Source organism: Chelmon rostratus, chromosome 13 (genome assembly GCF_017976325.1).
Source record: "Chelmon rostratus isolate fCheRos1 chromosome 13, fCheRos1.pri, whole genome shotgun sequence".
NCBI classification, from domain to species: Eukaryota; Metazoa; Chordata; class Actinopteri; order Chaetodontiformes; family Chaetodontidae; genus Chelmon; species Chelmon rostratus.
The window spans coordinates 5686419-5712373 of NC_055670.1; the positions used below are offsets into that span (position 1 = coordinate 5686419).

The following is a 25955-nucleotide window of genomic DNA, read 5'->3' on the forward strand; positions in this document are numbered from 1 at the left end:
GTCATGCAAGCCCACCAGGGGGGCAACACACACATTTTTCTAAGATGCATACAGCAGAAAGTGTTACAATACAAGCATAAGAATGGAGCTAAAACTTTCTCAACTCAAATATAGTCAAGAGTCACTCTGAAAGGAATCCACCTGAAGTGAGACATGACTAAAAAAATGTCCACTGAGTACAGCATCTACAGACAGCAAATAACGGAGCCAAATACACTGCAGCAGTGAGAAAGGCTGACTTTTCAGTGCAGAACCCAGCTGAAGCAAACCAGTTAACTGAGACGGTCACATCCACGCTGTGTGAGCAGTGGAGGACACACCCATCATGGAGCAAAGGCAACAAGTCAACGTCCCACAACAGCAGACCACTAATGTAAGGAATCCAGCTTTTAATAACCTTCATCAGCTCAGTCACAACAGCAGAGTCATTCTTAAAATGTTTATTTTAATAAGGTGCTGGAAATATTCAACAGTCACATTTGTTCTTTTCCCTTTCCCCAGAACAAGGACAGTTACAACCCAAAGCCCAGGAAACCACAGAGGAGCATGACCTTCAACATTATATACAGACAGAACAGTCACAGTGTGGAAGAGAGGGGGGGCTCAACGCACCGCAACGGGCAATTAAGGCAACACGTCAAAAGGTAAAAGACTGTACAAGGAGAGTAAAAAATAAAAAACAAGCACCAGGAAAGACATTACAGAGCCTCGTCGAACCCCAGAGGGAAACACGTTAGAACACTTCTTATAGCTGCTGTGCAAGACAAAGACACAAAGAGAAGTCACGGACAAGTTAGAGGAAAAAAATGTCTTCAAGTGACAGATGTTTTTCATTTGCCTGGGTGTGTTTCTTTGTGGTTACGTCCCTCCAGATCTGGAGCTGGCTTCTGTCACAGCTCCAGTTTTATCAGACAAGGAATCCGAGAAAATGGCACCTTCCTTTTCTTTTTCCCTTCAGGTTTTGTGTCAGTAGACTCTCAGTTGGCGCAGAGACACCTGCTGGTGCTTTGGAGTAGGAGCAGCTCGGCAATTACGCCGCGACGTAATCCTCATGCCTGTGTAATAAAATAATCTCCCTCGGTGTGCCTCAGCTGTGGTTGAAATCATCACAAAACATCCTGTTTCAGTGAAACTAGGTGTTAGCTGTGTTAGTGTTGAGACATTTTCCAATAAATACTGGCAAGGCTGCTGAGGAAAACAAATATTAAAAAACTGTAAAAAACAAATTAACATTAGTGAGTAATATTAAAAAGCAAATCTCCCAGAAATTGACACAATTAAGCATAAATAGGCTGAGCAGCTTCTGAAATGTGACGGTGTCACAGTTCAGAGGGCTCAGACGAACAGTTCATTGGCAGGAAGAAGAAACACAGGTTTATCCAATCCTGGCCCACGTCTCTGGCCTGCATCCAATCATGAATCTGCTAGATAATTTTTGCATAATATACGTCTTGAGAGGGCAATAAAACATAATATATCTGAATGACAGGCAGTATCACAGGTCACTTAACAGTGTTGGGCCAGTTAAGCCTCCCCAGTGAGTCACAGGCAGCAGTTTGAAGCAGCACTAAAACGACAGGAGGTCACTCGCTTAGCCTCGACTCAGCACAGCCAGGCCTGCTGATTGGCTGATGAAGCTGTCTGGTTGTAACTCTTTCAGGTAATTCCTCGTTAGGCAGCCGACACCTTGAGGCTGATCCGGAGCCGGCGCGACATCCAGTTAGTAAGCGTTTGAGTCAGCATCAAGTTGCTTGAGAGACGCCTGAGGAAGGTGAAATGAGCAGCCACACGGGGGCGACACTGAGAACAATGTTAAATATTAGATAATCTGTAAACAACAACTTCTAACAGTCCGACATGCTGTGCCTGGTGACCAGAATTAAACCGTTCATAAAAGTTTGTTTCCATACAAACATAAAAACAGGTAATGATGTGTTAGACAGTCATATGGCACCGAGTCAGTCGTTTTTCAGAGTAAACATCGGTGTAGGGTCGCTTCTTGGTTCTTCTCAGCAGCCACACAACAGCAGTCCATCACCACTGTCACCAGTATATACAGTTACATCCTAAAATCTTACATCTTAAAAGACTGTGGGCTTCTCCCACTTTCCCTTCACTGCCCTTTTCTCCTCGTGGTTGTGCAAGAATAACTCTTCAGTCCGTTATCATCAAGTTGTCGTGTTTTTGTCCTCGGCGGTGTCACACGGAGACGAAGACGTCCAGGTAGAGGCGGTCGTAGGACTCCCTGAAGAAGAGGATGAGGACGAGGCTGAATAGACAGGAGCCGGTGAGACACCAGTTCAGCCAGGACACCTCTGGATAAAGGAGAAAGAGAGAGATGTTAGGGTTAGACTGGAAGTGGTCTGCTTCAGCTTGTGTCCAGAACGTGATACAGTGGTGGGCTGGTCGATGATTCACTGTCCTGCTCAGAGACACTTCAGCAGGTCAATTTATTATTATTATTATTATTTTTAAAAACCCAATTTGGAGACTTTATTAATGTGTTTGCCCTTTATACACTTGATGGCCAAATGTATATGGACAGGCCTGTACCTTTGCATACTATAGGTGTGAGGCTGTTTAATTTGGGGTAGGTCTCTTTCTACTGTACAGCATGCAGTTATATAATAGACACCAACAGTGTAGGAAACAGCCCCCATGAAACCAGTTCCATGAAGAATAGGTTTTCCCAGTTTGGTGCGGAACCTAACTGGCCTCCACAGAGCTCTGACCTCAGTCCCATCCAGCACCCTCTGGGATGAGCTGGAACACCGGCTGCATGCCAGACCTCATCACACAGTGCTCTTGTGGCTGTATGCAAGCAGCAACAGTTCAACAGCTATGGGTGTTCAGGGGCGAGTATTAAATAAAAAAGAAGAAAACATATAATGACATATATTCATGTGTACGTAACATCAGTTCATTTTCCTTAGTAGTGTCAACTGAAATGAGTGATCTGCATATATGCAGAAAGCTAATGACAGTGTAAAGCACCACTGAATAATTTATGAGTATCATATAGAATGAATGGCTAATCAATAGGTATTCCTGACATACCATATAGAAAATAAGAACAGCCTCTTGAGCTGTCTTTCATAAAGATCCTGAATAATTCAATGATATTGGCAGTGTTCCCCATTATCATTGACCTACACTTGAACCTAAACATAGTGCAGAATGAGGTGTTCTATTTTCTCTGCACTGTTCAAGCTCCATTAACCACAGGAGAGGTGCTCTGGCTGTTTGCAATAATGCTGAATCTGGAGGGCAGATGGGAAGCTCGCAGCTGCACTGAACCGTTGGCATCTTAACTCATCAGCACACAGACAAATAGCCTCTTCTTCCTGCTCAGCCCCGGTGATACACGCTCAGATTTTCACCGTGCAGCCTGCACGACCACGCAGGCACACCTTGACTCAAGCGTCAAGTCAGGGCAAAACCCAAATCAACTGACTCCTTCTTTCAAATGCATCAAATAGCCCATCGCTGCGAAGCCGGCTATCTCAGCGCTGCGCACAGTAGATGTTTGAGGTGTTTCGTCCGGACAGAGACGTTAAACAGGGTCTGCGCTGCGCGGGCCGGCTTCTCAGCCGGGACGGAGGATGTGGTAGCAGCAGGCAGCTGTTTGGGTCCTGATTACGAGCCAGACTAAATATAGAGAAATCAGGTCGTAACACGTAGTGGAGGCCCGGGGGCCCTGCCAGCACAATGTGTCTCAACTCATGCCGGCTCCACTTCCATTCCAATCACCCAGTTTTTCATAATGTCGTCAATCAGCCACCCCAGCCTAGAGAGTGGCCGATCAATGCCTGAAGAGACCGGTTACTGGACTGCGCGGCGCTGCCTCTTTGAGGTAAAATATGACTTTTGGCGGTGAGGTGCTAACCTTTGTGTGCCCAATGCTTCGCCGCTTCTATGAGGAGAAAAGAATGTGGACTAAGAGGTGTGAGGATGAAAGCAAAGGATACATCAAGGCATGAGGGAGGCGGGGAAGGGGCCTGAGAGGAGAGGGAGCAGAGGGATTGGGTGAGGTGTTTGAGGCGAGTCGAGACTCCTGAAGCAGCCTCATTAATCAGGGCCGTGTGCGCTGGACAGCAGGAGACCCGGCGTGGAGGCGGGTTAATGGAGTTGTGTTTATCTGACCTGCCGTCTTCTTCGGCTCACTCTGTCTCGCTTCCTCACATGTGCACCCGACACACACTTGTCCATTTAAAGTTAGAGACACGCAGTCTGTGTGTGTGTGTGTGTGTGCGCGCGCGCGTGTGTGTGTGCGCTTGGGCCTGCAGCCTTGAACTAATGCTAATGGGGAGCTTGGTAATTGTATAATTCAATCAGGTGATGTGGTAAAAATGGACAAGCAGCTCAGTTGCTTGCCTCTGATCTCTAAGGACACGTCTGGAGCAAAGTTTGGAGGAAGCACAGTCAAAGTTTGGATAAACGGAGGAGAACTGAGGAGGAGGAGGAGGAAGAGGAGGAATGAAAGGAGAAGATTAGAGCAAATGAGACGAGAGGAAGGAGAGAGAGGTGACTTTGCTCTTTAGTTTACTGGTTTGCTTTAATGTTGGTCATTAGATTTTAATGATCACTGTTTAAAGGACAGATATGTCGGCTCGAGCTGTGTTGCAGGTCTGAATATAATCCAGCGAACGGCCACAGATTCTTGTTCTAAACTCCGGACTCAGGACTAAAAGTGACTCCTGGCTCTGAAGCAGTTGAGAAGCTCCAAGAATCTTTCAAATCCTTTCTCCTAATTTTCCCATACTTTGATAAAATATTCGAATCTGTCGTGCACTCTTGTTTTTCCTTGTTTTTGATTGATGATTAGGCTTTTATACTGATTATTGAAGCACTTTGCATTAATCAGCTGAGTTGTTTAAATGGATGATAATTAAGTTGCGGAAGAGGAAGGGGGGTGATGATGGTGAATATTTGTTAGGGAACAACAAATCTCCTCTTACCGAATTTAGAAAGAAAGAAATCTGTAACTAAAGCTTCCAAACTTCTACAGTTTATTCCAGATGACGGGATGGTGTCCACGCCTGCACGTCATCTTCACCAGGTAGACCCACTGGAAGCAAGCTGCCGGGTAGCTTGTTCCTCAGCAAACATTGTGTAAGCAGGATAGCGATGCCATTCTTGGACAACTTATGTGACATTGTGCCAAGCAAGACTTCATTTCTCCTGTGTCTGTAATCTTGGAGGCAAGAGAAAAGCGTACGAAAGAGGAATCAAAGAAACCACAGCGACAGCCTCCTCCACAGGTTTTCATCCACAGCAGGTGAAGACTAAACTTTCTGTCACATCGCTGCATCGCTTTTTTTTGGGAATTGCTGCTGAGCCTCGGGACAAATTCCTCCCTCATTTGCATGAAGTTGAAAATGTTCAACTTTTAACCATTCTCTCTTTTTTTTATCACTCATCAGTCCTGCTTTGCCTGGAATCCCACAATGCCTTTGCTCACACCAGAAAACACATGAAGGGAGCAAACATTGCCTCGCATCACACCTTCAGTGGGTCTTCATTGTTTTCTCTCCTTGCTTTAAAAATGTATTCAGATTTGAGCCTTCAAGGAGCACTCTAAGATGTGTGACTGTGGTAAGTCCACATCTTCACTCATCCACTGTGGTAAGTTTAGTCTGTTTGCTTGAATTTAATTAATCCTGGCAAACTTTTTCTCATCCTTTTGATTGTAACTGAGTATGTACAAGAACAAAAAAAAAAAGTTAAAAAGACAGTAGAAGGTAGGAGCAGGCGATGATGGCGGAGGACGCTGAGCGATTCCAACCTGCTGGGCTAAGTTTTAACTGAACCAGAACAATTGGACATCAGCCACACAGACTTTTCAATTGATCATCGGCGCCATTAACTACAGCGGGTTCACCGTGACGGTATGATCACATTCAGAGGACAGCAGTGTGAACATGGGATAGTTCATCATATTAACAGCCTATTACTGTAGCTGCCGCCGTCAGCACATTGGTGCTACAGATGAAGACAGAGACGTGGGCCAGCAGGAATCTTATGGCCTTAATCAGTTTTAATTGAGGTCAATGCAGCATTATAATGCTCAGTTCTCCTTTATGGCCGCGGCCTTTGTTTGAGACCACACCTCGAGATACATGGATGAGCTTCATGTTAAGAACAAGGTCATCCAACACAAGACGATGACCGCTTCATCATCACGATGCATGGAGATGACGAAGATCGACAGGTTGTTGAACAGCTGCTAGATTATTCTAAAGGATGCTAAGTGTGTGTGTGTGTGTGTGTGTGTGTGTGTGCACACTCTGCAGGTGTGTGAACTGAGCTAATGTACCGCTGTTCATTTACACTGTCAACGTTGCTTCTCACTCATGATTTAAATATTTCAAAAACAGCAAATGAAAAAGGCTCTTATTCTCTCAGGAGTGACGGAGCTCTACAAAGCAAGGCTGTTTGTTTTTTTAAACACCTCCACAGTCTTTACGGGGGGTTGAAAAAGTTAGACAGCAAAGGCATTTTCACTTCAGACAAGAATGCAAAGTTTAGCAGAAAGGAAAAAAAGTTGTTGGGACGAAAGAACTGTGGCAATTATTTCTCTGTGCTGAATAATCCCTGCCTCCCCCCCATGCAGTAGAGTAACAACTCACAGCTGAACAGAAACACAACGCCACCCCTCCCCTCCCTCCTCATCTTCCTCCTCCTCCTTCTCCTCCTCCTCTTCTTCTTCTTCCACCACAAAACCTTTGAGGCTCTTTTGCTCCACAATTCCTCTCTGCTGCTTTGTATTCCGCCCGATGCGCTGCACTAAATGACACAAACACAGAGTCGATGAAATCGAAAAAGAGCGACAAGCGGAGATATATGGGCCGGGGGCTCCATTCATGTGTCAGAGTCACATGGTTCAGAGACTTTGAGGATTTTTAAAACACGACAACAAAGTCAAGAGGCCAGGTAGGACTCGCTGAACCAAGACCGGCCTCTCGTGGATATTAAAATGGACAAGGAGGCAAATTCATAAACGCTTCTCTGCTTGCAGGGAAAGGGAGCCGTAATTCAGAATGCATAACGAGGCAGCGGGCAGCCAAAAGGAAAACCTTAAAATGAACTGGAAGCTGGAAATAGATGGAAATCTTTAAAGGCCAGGGTGGATATTTTCAATATCAGGAGCTAAAAAGGATTTTGAAAAGACGAGGCTTGTGCAGAATTTATCAGTTTTGAAGTCGGCATATTATTTACCACATCCATTATGGGACTACAGAGAGGAAATTAGAGTAATGAGACGACACACTACAATACTTCCGAGGGGAATTTTCACAATAATCGAATTAATTTCTCGCAGGAGTGATCTCTTCAGGAGAACAGAATACAGCTGGTTTCCGAACAGGACAGGAAATGCGCACTTCAGCTCAGCGATCGTGGATGATCCAACGTCCAATTTTCAGAGCAGACGTGGAAAAAAACATTTTCAACCACAGAATATGTTATTTCATTCCATAATAGCATTATATACAGCATGTTTCCACAATTTATCCTCTATAAATTCAATTGAGAAAATGGTTATAGATATAATAGGCAGATTTAATTAACACTGGGCGATACTGAAAAGGTTTGAAACAAATAGCTAATAATAATCAATTCATGTTGATAAAGAGTGAGGATTAAATCTCAATCCACACTGGGGTTTAAGGCTGATACTGATATTGATGTTTGAGAGTTAAATAAACATCTAACAACAATGCATTTGTCAATATTACCTTTAAAAAACACAAAAGCATAACACAAAGAAGATTTTTGGATGAATCTGGTTTTTCTGAATGTCACTGGGACGTGGAAAATGGTGTGAGAAATGATGGAACTGTACCGTCGACACCGATACGGATACTGCACATCTGTGGTGAGCTACAATTGGCTGATAATAGGGTATGCTGAGACACTGGTCAGATGGGCTCTGTGGGGAAACACAGTGCGAGACTGATGACTAAACAAGCACTGTTTCATTCACTGTTTATTGTATTGAGAAGGGTCAATTAAGCCCAGAATATCACTATAACACCCGCCTGAGGAGTGACAACATTCAAACGATAAGGAGGATAAGATACATTTTTTTATCAACACTTCTCATTAAAAAACAACAATGAATTACTGTAATTGAGAAATATAGTCTGTGTATCCAAAGTCTGATAGACCTTATTCCTCTATGCCACCGTCCTCCATTGTTGTCCAGAAAATATTAAAAACACATCAATGAGCCACACCGATTAAAAAGTGCTCAGCTATTTAAAGGAAAATGCTAAACCAATACTGCACCGGCAAGAAGGCAGGATCAAGATGCAGTTGTCAGGCAGCAGCTGTCAGTAGCCTCGTGCTCAGCTATTTAAAGGAAAATGCTGAACCTATAGATGAAAGATGAAACAATATATGACTGTGACCCATTTTTCAAGATTTTCATCTTCAGGAAGGATTGGGCTTGAAACTGAGATCCACAGGCGGGGTTGGAAAGTTAGAAAGTGTTGAGACACAGACACTTTGTCGGGTTTGGTCTTTTCATGGGATTTGCTGACAATAACAAAAATATGGAATAACACCAGACTTCTCCTTAAATATAACCAAACTCTAAAGGATCTAAAGAACCACTGATTTATCGCCCTGTTCTAACAGCTCTGAGCTCCAAACACTGGTTGGTTACCTGCCACCGTGGCAGAAACAGCAGACTTCGACAACTTGGTGCCGACAGACACTTTGTGTGAGTAGATGGTCGGTAGCAATCTACTCTGCAAGCTCACTTCACGATGCCTGCAAGCCTACAGCAGCGAGAGCTTCCTGACACGGCTTTGATGCATCACACTGCAACAGACGACTTCAGGGCGGGAAGTGAAGAAAAGAGCCTCCATCATCTCAGCTTGATCTTCTCTGCGGCTGTTGCGTGGAAGTTGTCAGGATCCATCTCTGCACATCAGACGGCCTTCAACCCGCCCACATACATAGTGCACACACACGTGTCGGCATTAAACAAACAAACACATGCACTTTACACAAAGTGCATAGCTATGTACAAAGCATGCAACACACACACACAGACACACATTCACATCTAGCAGTCAATCATTCAGCACAGCACAGAGAAGTGTCGAGCGGAGGATATATCATGTATTCTTTATGAGTCGGTTTTGAGTGTGTGTGTGTGTGTGTGTAGGTCTGCAGCTGCTCCATCTACACAAAGCTCCGTCCATCCACACCTGGTATCACGCTGTCTAATCTATGATTTATCGCCACACTGACACAGCACAGCTTCAGACAACTCAAATACATTATTTGGGGCCTGGATCACAATTTTTCAAACAGCTTAATTTCAGTTGGAGTTATTCCTTCACTAATATGCTGTTTACTGTGACAATAACAAAAACTGAATTCAACTAATCCACTAAACATCCCTCCAGCGTCATTCTCAGCTCCTCTATCTCGACCTGCTAAACAAGTTGAGCCAAACCTGTATCTGTGTGGAATTCCAGTGCAGCCCAAGGAAAAACATGAAGCCAGGCCACTGGAATGACAGTGGAGTGCTTTAGTCCTGCCACAAAGGTGCACTGAAGGGCTTCACCCTCTTGAAACACTTCAATTTTTCTAGACTCGGGCAAACTTTTGTAAAATACTAGTATAGCAATCTGCCCGAAGTCTAACTAAATTTTAAATTAGATTATCCCACTGACTGTACCTTTAATGCAATCCAAGGAGGACATTTACAAAAACAGGCTCTGATTTTAGAATTCTACAATAAGACATTATGACTTTCTTGAATTGCTGCTGTGGTTTGATGCCAGCAAAGAGCCAAATGTCTGTTTCTTGGCAGTCGCTGGCAACTTTCTCTTCTTTACAAGCTACATTGGCAGGAAAGCAATCAAAAAATATCTCCGCAGGTTTTGTATATGTATGTTGGTATGTGTCACCTAAACGTTTGAGACCTGCTGATTTCGACAAGACAAGCTGGTTTTGTGCCCTGGCGGTCGTACTTGTTAGCGGGCCCAGTGACTGATCGGGTCAAAGAAGAATCACATGCACCTGCACCGGCAAGACAGCCCAGAAGGCAGGATCAAGATGCAGTCGTCAGGCAGCAGCTGTCAGTAGCCTCGTAGCTATCGGAAGGACTTGGCAGAGGAGGAGTATGACGCTCATGAATATTTATGAAGGTCTGAAAATATATCTCTTATTTACTCAAACAAACAAGGTAGGAGTGTGTGTCAGCGACGGAGCCATTACTCCAGCCGGTTGGTGCTGTGATGTAGCCACACTTACAGGGGAGGTCAATGAAACTGAAGACAGGTGGGCAAGTATCACAGTGGAGCTGGACTCCTGAACCAAAACATGGTCCTGAGTACACAGCAACATACACACATGTACACGAAAAAACTTCCTCACAGACGCAGGCGCTTACATGGATGACTGAGCGAGGCTTACTTCGCTTTCTCCTGTGACCGTCGCAGAGGGAGAAGAGAAGCAGATGACATGCCGTCCTCTCTGCTGTGGGCCTAAATTATTATATCAAACTCTGCCAGGCAGTCAACTCAAAAATAAATCGGAGGCTAAATTACAATGGGGAGTTTTTCTTTCTTTGTGCTCAATGTGTCAATTGCATTGTAACCTAATTTTCCCACTGTTCGCCTTTTATCGGCAGCATCTGCAGGGCTTCAAATGGATTTTTGAAAACAATGGAGCCTGTGGCGTTTGGGAGGCGGGAGAAACCTGCAGGGGTGCAGAAAGCTTCTGAATGGAGCAAAAACTTCAGAGGGTTTAGACTTTTTCCTTTGACAGCAATAAGAAATACAAAAGAAATACTAAAGTGGTGCTACCCTGACCACACGACACGGAATAAGCACGAGTGGGTCGATAACAATGGATGAACAACTGCATTTATATTTTGTGCTAACAACAGGGATGTCATTTCTATGTATTTCTATTGTTTCCCCATGTATATACGCACAGTCTTACCTGTACAGTAAAAGGTGAGGAAGAAGAGAAGCAGACCGGTGACCAGGCTCCCCAGGAAAGTGACAACTCCACACGTGATGCCTTCAGGGACCGGGTACACCGTCTCGATGAAGAGCTCGAAGAATATTGGCACGCTGCTGTTAATGAAAATGCCCACCAGGATGCAGGAAGTGTACAGGATGGCTGCAAGAGGGACAAATAAACAGAACAACGATAAGCTAGAGTTTAACTGGAAACTGTGATTTAACAGAGTATCAAACCCCATCACAGTTCCTCTTTAAAAGGGTGGCAGAGCGGTCAAGTTTATGGAGCAGCATGGTGATTTGTGCCACCTTTCACAGCCATCTACTGTACCATATATTTTCAGCAGCACTAAGATTTAAGATGAACCCTCATCCGGAAATAACATTTAAATTAGAACGCCACCCCAAAACCAAAATATTGTAGGTGTCCACCATGACCTTTACCTGGTCTGCAGCGTCACAAGCTGGATATGTCAGGTTTGTCCTTTGAACTGTGTGTTTCTGGCTTTATTTGCTTATATCACAGTCATGTTTCAGCATCACAAATCTGACCAAGCATTCCACGTCACCTTCGCTAATGGCAGCTTTTGATAGTCTGGACACGTTCGGATAAGAAAGCATCGAGGTTTGATGCAGACACCCAGCCCTCCACAGGGAGGGACTTTCCTCCCAGTCTGGCTTGGAGTGTCACAAGAAAGTTTTGACAGCACTGTGAAAGCCATTCAATTTCAATTTCGTTCAGTTGTTTTTAGTTTACTTGCATGCTCGGCATCACGATATAACTCATTTCACGGATTCCACAGTATATTAAAATCGAATTTCTGATTCTCATACTGCCAAAATGTGCAGATGTCCACACAGTAAACAGCTTGTCTCATTTGCTCCTCAGGCATGACGAGAATGTTACTGTCCGCGCTGGCTGCTGCTTGTTTAATTTGAGTGCAAGTGCTTCTTGAATTGGAAAAAAAAAATTTGGATGATAAACTTTTAATTTAAAATCATGATGTGCAGACTGGCTCAATCTAGTTCCCACAACAGTGGAGGTTTGTAGAGGTTTGTGTAATATAGGCTTATTGCTACAACATACAGCATGCCATTGTCAACTCTGTGTGTGTGTGTGTGTGTGTGTGTGTGTGTGTGTGTGTGTGTGTGTGTGTGTGTCTGGGGACGAGGACGACGTAAATCTGTTTACACAGTCACATTGTGGGGACTCCCGTTCCTTATGAGGACAAAACACAAGTCCCCATGAGGTAAATCATTACATTTTAGAGTGAAGACTTGGGTTAAGTTTTGGGTGAGATCAGTAAGTCTCTGTAATGTCCCCAGATATTTTGGAAACATGACTGTGTGTGTTAGTGTCTGTAGAGCAATCAGAAAGACTTCAGTATGTTTGGCCAGTGTGGGGTCTAGTCTCAGCTGTAGCCCTTTGGTTGTGACCTAAAGAAAAATGTGTGAATGTGTATTAGAGTGGATGTGAAGAGAGATTAAGCCATCACCTCTGGAGCATCACGGCACCCTCCATCTCCCTTATCACAGCAGATTGGTCCAAACGAGGTCCCCATTAGCCTGCACGTCCCTTTAATCACAGTGCCTCTGAGGGCCCTCGCGTGCCTCCCTGCCCGGCTGCCTGTGACGGGGAGCCCAGGACTCACTCAGGCAGCCATCACTGGCAGCCTTCTCGTATTTATTCAACCCTAATGAAGCACTGATATCAGACACTTAAGACCGCTTCAACCGCTACACTTTTCCACTCACGTTATTGAATTAGGCTATCTGGCCCTATTTCCCAGAAGGCAGTGGGAGAAACACGTTGTGAGCACAGCAGTCGGGGAAGTTATATATATATATAACTCAGTAGCTTGAAGAGATGTTTTTTGGTTTTTTTATTTTTAGAAATTATATTGGGGATATACTGTGTGTATATATATATATATATATATATATATATATATATATATATATATATATATTCATTGATTTAAAATGAGCTTACTCTCGTCTGTCACGGCTCTCACTGCGCAGCCGCTTTGAAAGTAAACACGTACGTTGCCTAGCAGGATAACTTATTTCTTTACAGATATTCAGCGAAATCACGTCAAATGTGGAGAAGTGACGGGACATCCCAGACCTGAGAGAGACGTTTTTACATTATTCTGAATTTGATGCAGCTACATGTTTCAAACACGTTGGGACAGGAGCAACAACAGACTGGGAAAGCTGTGGAACGCTCCAAAGACACCTGTTTGAAACACTCCACAGGTAAACAGGTTGATTGGTAACAGGTGATAGTATCGTGATTGGGTATGAAAGGAGCATCCTGGAAAGGCTCAGTGGTTCACAAGCAAGGATAGAGCGAGGCAAATGATTGCATTCTGTTTTGATTTTTACACTTCTTGGGGTTCAGGGCTGTAATTAAGGGTTGAAAGTAATACTTATTTTCATTATTGAAACATTTGGTATGTATGTATGCATATATATGTGTGTGTGTGTGTGTGTGTGTGTGTGTGTATGGATACACATATGTACATAGAAACATACACTCCAAAAAAACTTTGACATAAAAGGTGATTATGCTCTGGGGGGATTTACAGCTGAATCCGCGATATTGTCAACTTCTATCTATATATCTATAATCGTAAATCTGGTATATCTGTGTACCTTGTTCACAAACCTGGAGTTTCTTATATTCGTGCAAACATGATATTTGTCAAGAACTCGTGTCTGTGCCTCGCTGCTTTGAATAACGGGAAGTTAAATGGAGGACATGGAGGACCTCAGGTACGACCAGAGCAAATCAGAAACTGAAGTGCGACTGACCCTATTGACGATTTATTGACAAAATATTAAAGGATTTTTGATTGAAAAGAATGGTCACTTCACAGCAAGTGCAGATTACTCTGATCTGTGTGTGTGTGTACAACTGACCACACCACGATGATGAGGTGGTCTGGCAGTGTTAGTTGCAGTGTCACACCGCCCTCTTGTATGATATGCCTGTTGGATGGACAGGGTTGCAGCTCGTCTGCTGCAGGCTGCCAGTGTCTGGGATAAGAGGACGTGAGATAGAAGGAGAGCAGTGCCAGGGCCGGCAGAATGATGATGGATGATGATGGCAGGAATCAGTGGCTTTGAACGACATGCTGGTACGCTTATTGGTTTGGCTAAGGAAAAGGCAGCTGAGTCCAGTTCAAAGTCCCTAATGGGTTTATCACTGACGTCTAAAAATAGATTGGTTCTGCTGAATATGTACCAAAGTAAGTATTTGGAAAGAGAGACATTTTTTATCGTTTTGGCTCTTTTTGTTGTACTCTTGTAATGAAACAGTAACTACATGGCTGACTTTAAGCTTTCGGGGTGTTTGACGGTCCATACTGGTTGAACTGTGTATGACATCTTTCATACATACTATAATTTAGTCACATGACCTAGATCCAGCTGACTATGTGTTTTGTTTGCTGAGGACCAGACTGAGGGCAAATAGGCTCCAAAACAAAAAAGGAGTGAAGCTGGTTGCAGGATATGTCTGACAGAGCATCATCAGGGAAGACAACAGGTGTCTGCTGTCGTCTGTGGATTACTGACTCAACCACATGAAGGGTGTGGATTTTCTGACCACTAGTGGAAGGCCTCAAAGGTAAACACAGTGTGTCCGGTGACAAAGACTGAGTTTGTTTCCACAGACACTCCACATGTTACTAAGGTTGTCAAATAATATTCTAAATTCAAATTTTAATCGAATTGAAAATAATTAGTATGCTCAGTTGTGAAAATGAATACTAGATTGTAGGGGAAAAGCAGCAGCGCTGCGGTGGCTGCACTGAATGCACTGCATGATGAATGTAGCTAAGTTCCTTTGGTTATAATTTAAGGTGAAAATAATTCCAATGTTAGGCGTGAAGCGGCTCTACACGCTGTTTTCCCCGCCGCTTCTCTGATGTCCACCCTCACTTGATTTGGTGAATTAAGGGTTTACTTCAACCATACCAGAATTAGTGATGATTGTTGGAACAGTGGAAAGATGAGACAGAGGCAGCAAGAAAGTTTTGGTGAATTCTGCTCTGTTTCTGTGACGTTTGAATGAAGTGTGTGTTTTTGGCGGTATAACAGCTGTCTCTGGTTAAATAAAACGGATCTTACTCTACAGGGTCCAGGGTCTATCTCTGTAGGGATCCTTTTTGTAATGTTGTCAGACCCCTAAAAAAAAAACAATCTGAGCCCATCAGTGTTTTAGTGGACGTACGCTGACAGTGCGCAAACGGCCAGAGGGATTACATTGCAGTTCATTGTGCGACTGACAGCTGCTGAGCTCTCACTGAGAACTGGAAAAATTCAAAAACTGTTGTCTCCATACGTCACTTGGATGCAAAAATCGATGTTCGAATGGTTCATAAAAAGGGCCATAATTGCAACATTTTTCACCGTAGAAGACCATAGAATACACAGAAAACACACCTGAGGTCTGATGTTCAACAAATCCACAATAATAATAATTCAGAGTGGACTTTCCTGTGTTTTGCAAATAACCTTGAACTGCCTGCTGAATTCATGTTGGCTGTGGGCTGTATCAGTCTCCCAGCCGCACTGCACGTATGCAGTGTCACCTTGACAGTGATGCTGCTGTGGACCCACCTGCAGTGGAGGGGAGGTGAGTGACACCGCTCAGACACGTCAGTGTGAACCAGGTTGAGGACAGCGAGGCTCCTGCCAGCATCAGCACCAGGATCAGCTTCAGCATCCCCCGGATAGAGTCCGCAAACCTGGGGGCGGGGGGGAGAAAGGAGGAAGATCAATTTATAAACGCTGAGGCGCATCACATTTTTAAGACAGTGACCCTGAAATACACCAGGACAAAAAGCAGACAGGACTACTGAAGTGAGTAAAGACAGCTGCTTCGAAAATAAGATGCATCCTTCACAAACACAATGAGAGGCCATGCAATTTCTAAATGTCTGCTTCCTCTGTGACTTGTGTCATAATCTATTACTGGAGACATGCATTGTTTCAGAGAAAGGCTACATCATTTCCTTCTCCCACTTGTTTCTAAGAGCATCAGTTGCACTTGTCATTACACAAGCAGACACCATTCCAAGAGTTGATTCAATTTGTCTCAGCAGCTAAGCACGCAGACTTCAGATGCGCATTGTATTATAGTGTGGAAGACAAGCCATCGGGCCATTTCCAAACTCTCTTGAGCACTGTGGTTTCTCTTTGTAGCCCTTTCTAAAGCCTCGTAGTTCATTAACTGCTATCCGCTCCTCTGGGTACATATGCATATGTATGCTTGTGAAAGATTAGATGAAGCTACAGAAGCCTGCAGCAAAGACAGACACTAATTACTTTTGTTTTGTTGCTCACAGACAAGATGCTTGAGAAAAGAGGTCTGAACTTGACAATGAACTTAGTCCAAGAATAAAAAGAAGTGTTGGAAATGGCTGATTAGTTCAGCTAGGTTGTGAAGTTCTGTCAGCATGCTGAGGGCCAGGGGACGAGGGAAATCATCCCTTGGACGGATAATGAGAACCTCTCCACTCAGAACGACATTTTTAGATGACATCCCTGTCTCCTGGGATTTCATGAGCTGTCATTCACAGCCTCAACACATTACCTCCATGTTCACAGGACACTGGCTACATCCTGAACCCCTACCTTTGGACTCCAGACCAGGAGTGAGGGAGTTTACAGCGGGGTATTGGTAACATGGGATAACATAGTGAGTACTGTGTCTCTTTTCTGGCAAACAGATCTGAAGCTGTCATATTTCTGTCCGCAAGAATGAGCTGGTTGCATTGCAAAAAGGCGATCTAGTCCAAGGGCCAAGCTATTGCTACTTCACAGAGATGTCTGGTGTCCCTGCCCATAGCTCGAATCTGCATCACCCATCTGCCACTGACTGGCTCGCATCCACAACCCTTCAACCACCCCTGGTGCCAGAGAGGGATGAAATCCTTAGCCTGCACCCAGTCAAGCCCTCGTCTCTTCTCTTTGCAGAGAGGATCACAGGCTACTCCTGTGTTTCAATTCCAATCTGATGCTCTGGGCAGAAACACCATAAGCAGCTTATTTCCTATACAGACTCTGATGGTCCCTGAGTCCACTTGATAAAGAGATTGGTCACTGATTGGCAAGATAAATCTGAATTAAAACTAATACACCTGAGCAGAGTTTGCATTTTGAAAACCACTGGCTTACAGTTGAGCGACAGCAGCATAAATAATTCTAAGTCTTAAGTTTTTAAAGGGTAAGAGAAGTGGTGTTCTGTCTTTGTCTTACTGTCAACAAATCTATGAAGACCTAACCCAACAACCGATGCTACTAACAAGTAATGCCTGTGCAGTCGAAGCCTGATTTCCCTGTGCCCAAGAACATAATGCTGTCGAACAACAAATAAAAACACATCAGTGGACTACACGTTGCATTGGCTGAGACGTTCCATAAGTAGTTCATGTGGTAGTAATCCCACATACGCCGTCCTGATGCTGCAAATTCTCATTAAACCAGCAAATGCATATTAATCCACAGCTGAAAAATTAGTGTGGTTACATTTGTTTGAGTACCATTGCCCAGCTGCTTAAAGAAATGACTGCACCTTTTGTAAAAATGGAACTATACAGTCAGTCCCCGTTAAAGATTTACCTAAGCAGGAACTAAAGGGCTTGTCACAGACAGAGTACAAGAGTTAGAACATATTAAAATACTCAGTACACTAAGTACTCAGTTATGTTTTTTATTAGATTTGTTGACTATAAGAAAAATACACTATACTGATAAAAAACCCACTTTGCTACAAAGGTCTGCATGTCTCCAGTAATGTAATTCAGAGCTCTGTTACACTACTCAGTGAGTAAAGAGGGTCATGTCATCTCATGAGGTAATATCAAAATTAAAAGCCTATCTTTTACACCGCTCTAACAGGATTTATTGGCCATAAAGATAGCATCATTTAAGTCATGTAGAATCAGATTCCATTTTCTGCTCTCCCAGTGCCTGTGGGGAATGATGAAATATCACCATCAGTATGACATTATCAGCTGGGCCTGTCTACGTTTTTTTAGAGAGGGACATGCCGTAAATAACCAAATAGATGTGGACGGTATAATATGATGATCAGCATGCAATCACAGATTGTCCCCATTAACAGGCAAAACAAATTAGGCAGTGGCTCATACTCATTTGTGTTTTGCTCTATCTCATCTCATTAACCTAGAGTATTGTCTGGCTCACACCTTTGTGTTGTGAAGGAGAATACCCTGGTTCTGTTTTCTGCCACCTCCTCGTCCTTCCCCGCCTCCCCCCCTTCTTTTCCTGGAGCTTGTAATGGGAAGATAATGAGGGACGCTTGTTAGTTATTCTTTCTAACCATCCTCAATCTGTGAAAAAAAGCGTACAGTGTGCCGCTGTCATCCAGTCAGCTTCTGTCTGGGCCATACAATTAGACAGCTGCCAGACTGTTTGTCAAATGTTTCCATGATGGCTGCCACACCTTGGAGCATCCACCACTAATTGAACCTGCTGCATCAAGCTCCCTGCCATTCGACTATCCACCGGCAAGACACAGGCAATGAAATGTTCACAAGCAGCCAGTGTTTTTTTGGAACAGGCCCAATGCTAATCCCCCAGGAACTTTAGCTTTGCAGGAGTATAAGCCACGTAAAACGAAACTGCAACACCTGCAGCACAAAAAGCATTTACAGAGGGCCTTTTTCTGGCCCCTGCGGTAAACTGTGCTCTACATTGGCAGCATCGTGTGCTAGCTGGAGGGACAGGGACATCTTAAGGGCTGCTAGGAGATAAGACAAGGGGCAAAGATTGCTCTCTGCTCAGTTCATTACCACAAGCTTTCCTGGGACTGTATCTAATGATGCCATATTGCAGCACGCTGATGAAGAAAGAGACAAAAAAAGGCAGAGAGGCAGCATTTAGCTTTACAGGAGAAGGAAAGGAGTGAGATTCTGTTAAATATCTTCTGCTGTTTTCAAAATTTCTCTCATCAAAGGACCCTGGTTGGATTGCATCTAGGGGATCATGTCCCAATAGACATCACCAATCAAATAGAAGAAGTGAGGAAGAAAAAAAAAAAAAGTCCGGTCAATGATTATTAATGAGAACGTCTGCTCCCTATTGTAAATGACCCAGCAGCAGCTGCAAGTCACGATGGGTTAACACTTAAATCAAGTGACTCTAGCACAGCATGTAGCATTTTACACAGATATGGATATACAATATCTAGGTGACCAAAAAAATCTGACTATAATTCTGAGAAAATGTACTAATGAGGAAATAACTTCTTTTGGAAGTGTATCAGCTTTCTCTTTCACTGTTCTGTTTTCACCTTCCATCCATACAAAACAGGGCTATCTAAAAGCAGCCTCTAGTGTCAGTAGCTTTGCTGCTTTTTATAAACAAAGATTTCATAAGAAAAAAAAAATAACACATACTGCGTTTGAATCCTAGAGTCTAAATTGAACCTAATGGGAAAAGGCAATAGGGGATCATTTCCACCATTGCTACCCACTAAGCACAACTGACTGGCACCATCAGAGGCTACGAGAAGTTCATAACCAAGCCCACAGCCACATTTAGCACATTTCAACAGTTGCACATAGAGCAAATTACTATCAACTGTTGCACCAAAGAGAGTCTAATCAATCCCTCCACTGACTCAGAGTCTATGTAATCAACACCAATAATTCAATGGCTCTGTTTACATACCCTTTCATCTTGTGCTGCAAACAGCTTCATTGATTAACAGTGGGAGTTATGGGCTTATTTCCCTGATTACAACTTTAAGAAAACAGTGGGCCTGCCTGGAAGTGCTGATTGGGCCTCCGCCTGCGATAAACATATATCCGTCAGGAGAGCAGGAATGCATCCCTTGCTTTTGCAGACTCCACACTTTGTCTCCGTGGTGCAGCTCCCTATCCATCAATGGAGGTGAAGTGGCTGTTGCATTAGCATCTATTTCCCTCGCTCTATTACAGAGTCGCCGGCTTCGGATCATTTATTAAACGAGAGTAGATGGGATTAGGTGAGCAACAGAGAGACCCCCCCATCTCAATTCGACCCTCAACCATTCTTCATGAGAGCTTTATTAGATATTAACATTGTTATAAACAGTACAGCTTTCCAAGTGTCAGGAGGATACAGCATCAGTCCAATATGTATGCATGCCAAGTGACCAGAGCTATTCCACCGTGAGGAAAAGTCAAAGGTTCTGGGTTCTAATCTTGTTTGTCAGGTAGCAGAGGCACAGCCGAGGCTATTAAAACAGAATATGAATTTATTATTTCCATGATTTAAGAATTAAAGGACCCTTTGTTCACAGCTGTCTAATGTGTTATGTAAAGAATGAAATTCATTCAGTTTTTTGTGTCAGCTGTCACATTGGTATTAAATTTGCAGAAGTGTTACAAAAAATACGACTCCCTATATTCATAGGATTTTTTCCTTTTTCTACCCTTTTAACTATGCAAAAAAAATGGTCAAGCTGAAAAGATACTTAAGTCAGTTCATATACTTTACCTCTATCTTCATCTAGGCCAGTGCTTCCCAACCTTCCCAAGGTAATGTCTACTGACTTGTGACCCGGGTTGCATGAATTCATGAGTTGTGAGCAGTTCAATTAAAGAGTGATTCTCCCTTCTCAGCGTGTTACATTTGAATCATTTTTACAGATGTGAAGGTGCAAAAATATTCAATATTTTTTTACAAGAAGAAAAATGGGGACAAAAGCGGGGATAAGGCCAACCCAGGTCACTTTGTGCCGCAGAAATACAAACTTTCTTATTAAACATTAATGATCTTCTGATGCTGCAGATTTATCTTGTAGTCCTTTCTGTGGTGAAGAACTGATCTAAACTACTTGTTATATAGTAGTAGTAGTGGTATACTAGATATTTACTTGAGCAAATACTTCTTGGTAGTTCTTTTACCAAATTTTTCTTACTTCCAAAGATTTTTTTATATATATATTAAGACGCTTGAAGAGTAAGTGAAGTGAAGTGCTAAATGCTCCTTTCACAGGTTTTCCCAAGCGGGAGAGGTTTTAACTTTCCTCACTGTGTGCAACCTCTCTGGTATTCTGACCATCTCAGAGACATGTCAGATTCAGCTGCAAAGAAGGTCTGCAAATGTAAAGGAGGGATTACAGCAAATGCTTATTTTCTAATTTGATGCCTCACCAGGTACATCCAAGTTTTCACCGAGCCGAGTGGCATGAGCCTGATAATCGGACTGAACTGACGTTTTTCTTTCACTTAAAACGCTGAGAAAATCTGAGATGTGGGGGGCAATTCAGAGGTCCGGAACCAAGGAATAGTGGCAACTTCAAATCATATTCAATAGTCACACAATGAGCAAGTTACAAAAAGCATGAATGAGAAGGCTGCATACAGGTTATCCAGTTTGATGAGGGTTTGTGGGAGATGTTAATTAGCAAAGACATTACACAGAGGATCTGTACATAGCAGTAGTCTTAGTCTGGACTTCATTGGACAATCTTACCTTCTTACTTCTTTTTCACCTTAAACCCATATTCAACAATTACACTATGCTATAGTCAAACAATAAAAACAGGTATACAGTATCTTACCTGGCCATTGCTACTCCAAACACACATCCACCGACAGTCGACCAGAAACCAATCCAACCTGCGTCCACCTGTGTGTCAGAAGAGAACAGGGGTGGTGGGTAGAATGGAAGAAGGTTATTCAGTGTTCAAAATGCAGTCCATGACTATGAGGACAGAGTTAGACAGAGGGCAGGCACTAAGTGTCTGAAGTCTACAGAGGCCTGTCAATCACTGTGTCTGGTAAATTGCCAAGCAGCTAAGGTGTAAGAGCAGCTGTGTGTGTGTGTGTGTGAGTGTGTGTGCAAGAGTGTAAGATTGTTGTCCTTTCTTATTTACACGGATGAGAGCCAACGCATACACTTGGCCTTAAAGTCAGGAGAAAAGACGTTGTGGCCAAGGTAGAGCAGCAGAATCAATATGAGGGAAAGTGTAGCACACACACACACAAGCACAAAAAAACAATCAGTGTGTGGCACCCAGGCGAGAATGTCTCCGAGTGCCAGTGAAGGTGTTTGGTTCCCATCAATCTCCCCGCGGCAATAGCTCACATTCAACCAAATCCAACCACATGGAAGATGAGACAGCAAGTGACCAGACTCTAAAGCGAGATCTGATGCTGTTCGCTTAATCACACTCTGCAGTGACCTGTCAGGAAACTCCGTAATGAAGAAAAGTGGACGATCAAAGTTATTAAACGTAAAACGTATTCTGGCTTAAGTGATGAATGTCAAAAGGTTGTTATATTTGATCTAAATTACACCGCTCCAAGTGTTGTGTGTGTGCCTTCTGTAAGATGCTAAAAGCTCGTTGGAAAGCCACCCATCTCTTGTTTGCATGGCCTGAGGCAGCTTGCTGAGGTGTACCCTCACAGATTTGAAGCTTTATCTTGTCTACGACACTGCGATGGTGTCAGTAAGGTGGAGATGACTGGTGTTGGAGGGAAAGCCAGGGCTCAAGGCTCTTGACACACTAATAAGTGTATTTTCCCTAATCCTCTAACTGTTTTTCAATCACTTGTTATAAGCCACTTTAAGCCAATAATCACTGACTTTATCCTGAGCATGGATCAGGCATCTAGTTATGCGAATTCTAAAATTGCTGCTGTCCATTAAGGGAACAATTACATATGACCCATGAGCAACGTAAGGTACATGCAAGGCTGAGTCATAACCAAACTCAGTGCATAAGCTTTCTGTTTGCAGGTTTGGAAGTTCACACAGCAGCTGTTCCTGCTCCAGGAGTGCAGTGCTTTACAAAATTCCTATACTATCCCAATTCCAAATCACAAGCAAGAATTATAGACCGTAGTCTTTGTCTGACCATTTATACTCTCACCATCCTTTTGGCTCTTGCCCTTGTCTCAGTCCAGTTCTTAGTAAATACAAACACAGTGGACACTATGCTGTCAATGCTGGAACTGTAGGAAGGACAGATTGACTGCATTTGAGAAGAATGCACAATCTCAGGTGCACAACTGAAACAAGGATGGCAATGCAACCCCTGATGTGTGCTTCTGTCAAAGGAAACTGCCCAGTTCTGTTGTTTTTATTTCGTTTTCAGGCCATGCAGCAACCGTTGTGTCTGCAGGGCTGAAGTCAACGAGAGGCAATACTTCCAATGGCTGCTATATGCTCACTGGGAAATAGCCGAACTTGATGGAGGTGAACTCCTTCACCACAGCAATTCACTCCCAAACTAACTCCAAAGGGGAAATCCACCCAGCAGAGTACCACAGCCTTGGACTCAGCTACAAGTTGCACAGTATGTACTAGATGGCAACAGAACTAAATCATCAGCAACTACAACTACCACCTAGAGATTGTTTGTCAAACTGCAGTCTGACCAGAATCATACATGCAAAGGAATTTAATAAAAGGTATTGTACATAATGTGTGTTTTTTGGTGAAATGGAAGCGATCTCTGTATTGACATGCATGATTCCAGTGAGTAATTTCCTGGTAGAAACATGTTGTCCTCACTTACAGATGTTTTTTTCCAGAGCAGTACAGAGGACTGATAGAGAGCTTCATCACATGATGCAATGACAGTCACCTGAAGCTTAATATCAGCAGAATCAATGAGCTTGTGGTGGACTACAACGCTGCAAAGAAGCTACTAATTGTATAACGTGGACGATTCACACACATTTTCAACTCGGCAGCACCGAAGATCTATACAATCAACACAGTTTAAAGGTCGACACCCAAGATTAGTGCCACCAGTTCAGTATCTGACCAAATGTGAAATATGGTCCCAATCTCCCCTTCTGCTCCTGAGTTATGGTCCTGAATAACAGGCAGAAAAGTGTTTTTATAGAACATTATGATGTCACAGTAAATTGACCTTTGACCTTTTGGAGATAAAATGTCATCACTTCATCATTTTATCCTATGAGACATTTGTGTGAAATTTTGCTATAATTAGCATATGAACTATTGAGTTGTGCTTTGGTGGTCAAACCTCACGGTGACCACCATTATAATCATCATTGAGTCCAAGTCCAAGTCCAATTGTTTCAAAATTGAAGAAATTTCCTCAAGGCATTCATGAGACTCCGACAGACAGACATCAACGGACAACCCGAAAACATAATGCCTCTGGCCACAGCTGTCACCAACATGGAGCCATTAATCAATAATCATAAACTCTCACTCTCTACACCTCTGCTTTATCGAGACATTATGTTCATGAAAATCAAAAGCAAAAAGGTACAGCCCCTGTGGACCTCAATAGCCAGTAAGGATATGCAGCTCTCATGCTTCAACGTGTTATATGACTTGTATCAATGGCACCAGAATGGGAAAACTCTTAAAAACAAGAAAATAGCTGGTACACTTTTCCACAGCCAGAAAAAAAATCCAAATTTCACCCTGAATCTTAGGTTTGACCATGAGCAGCCTGGCATAAGCTTTCCCAGGGAGTCTGAGTAGTATCGTACAATGACCAGTAGCACAATGGCCAATCAAATAAAGGACACTATGACTCCCACCTGCTTCAGTCAGATCGCCACATCTTGTCCCGCTGCACTGTTTGCCAGCCAGCTGGTCCCTGTGTGTCTCTGCCCCTCTGCCTTTAATTTACTGAATCAATCCTCGCAAGTTGTTAAACATCCCAGTTGAATTTCTGGTCATATTTACTAAACTCCTGAAATCTCAGCATGAACGCTTACAAATTATTGGAAAGCATGAGGAAATTAATAGAGAGTATGGAATTGCTCTCTTGCTTTAATGCATTGTGCCTTGGCCTGAGGCTCTTACTGCATACTTTAAATTACCAGAGAAACAGTCAGACTCAGTAACGTTTTTTGGGGATGAGAGAAAGATGATAAACGACCAGGGGAACAGAGCAGGAAACATTTTTGAACTTGCACGGGAATTTAGGGATCGAAAGAGGATTAAGGTCTACATACAGCACATCCTGCGTTTGTATGAAATGCCCCCTGAACAGCATCATTCTGCGCTGTGTCTGGATACGACAGAATCAACAAAGCTTACAGCTTAAGCTACGATACGGGTCTGCAGATTCATGCTGAGCTTAACCAAGAAGAAGATGCAGTATTTGCTTTTCCTCAGTTCAACTTGACTTTACGAATAAACATCTCACGCCCAAAGAAGAAAGAGACACTTCAGAAGTCTTTTGCTGCATCAGTACTCCTCCACCTCACACTGTTTAGATGCACCACTATCTGGTTTCATTTATTTTTTAAGCTCAAAGTTTTGCCCCCATGGGATATCCTGTAACATAGCTCACCTCATTGCAACACACTTTTATTCTTCACACGCTTTTTATCTTCTTAACTAGCATGGATAAAAGAAATATGGAAGAGAGAAAAAAACTCTTTTGAGAACAAATGAAATCTAAGAACAATTTGGTATGCGCTCAGCTGCCTCCTCACTGAGGTATGAAGACAGAGGTGTGACGAGGAGCGTCTCATCCTCCGCTCTCCTGTGTGTGATCTTGTCTCAAGCAGCATCTGTCTGATGATAACCTTGAAAAGATTCTCGCTTTGTCTTTCGGCACACTGCTGCGTCGGGACCCGAAAGATGCAAACTACACACAGCTTTTTCCTCCAGCCTGCACCACACTCCCAGCACCACTCAACATGTCTTCCTCCTCGATCTGTCTCACACGGAAGAAGGTGAGCAGGCATGCAACTGATGGGCAGAAGCTGTGAGTAGGTTCAATGAGTGGATAACACAAAAAGAGAGAAAAGATGAATGATCACTGTTGTTTTATTTTTCAGTTCCCTAAAAACCCACTGGATGTGTTTTTGTGTGGTGAGGCACAATGCTTTTTAACTTTGAAGGGTATTATATATATTATATATTAGAGGGTGGGAGCGAGTTAATAAACCCTTGCAGAAAGGTTCAGCTGTCTGGAGACCTTCTACACTGAAATGC

The 25955-nt window shown here is 43.3% G+C and overlaps 1 protein-coding gene across 1 annotated transcript in view; it reads right to left on the reverse strand.

Moving 5' to 3' along the window:
• Positions 1-430: 430 nt before the first annotated feature.
• Positions 431-25955, reverse strand: part of slc49a4 (solute carrier family 49 member 4) — a 47904-nt gene continuing 22379 nt past the window's right edge. Inside the window, exons 6-9 of the mRNA XM_041950778.1 lie at positions 21577-21644; positions 15618-15745; positions 10966-11148; positions 431-2315 (exon numbers count right to left, since the gene is read on the reverse strand). Coding sequence (XP_041806712.1) covers positions 2200-2315; positions 10966-11148; positions 15618-15745; positions 21577-21644 — 495 coding nt within the window. The 3' untranslated portion in view covers positions 431-2199. The remainder of the gene's footprint in view (positions 2316-10965; positions 11149-15617; positions 15746-21576; positions 21645-25955) is intronic.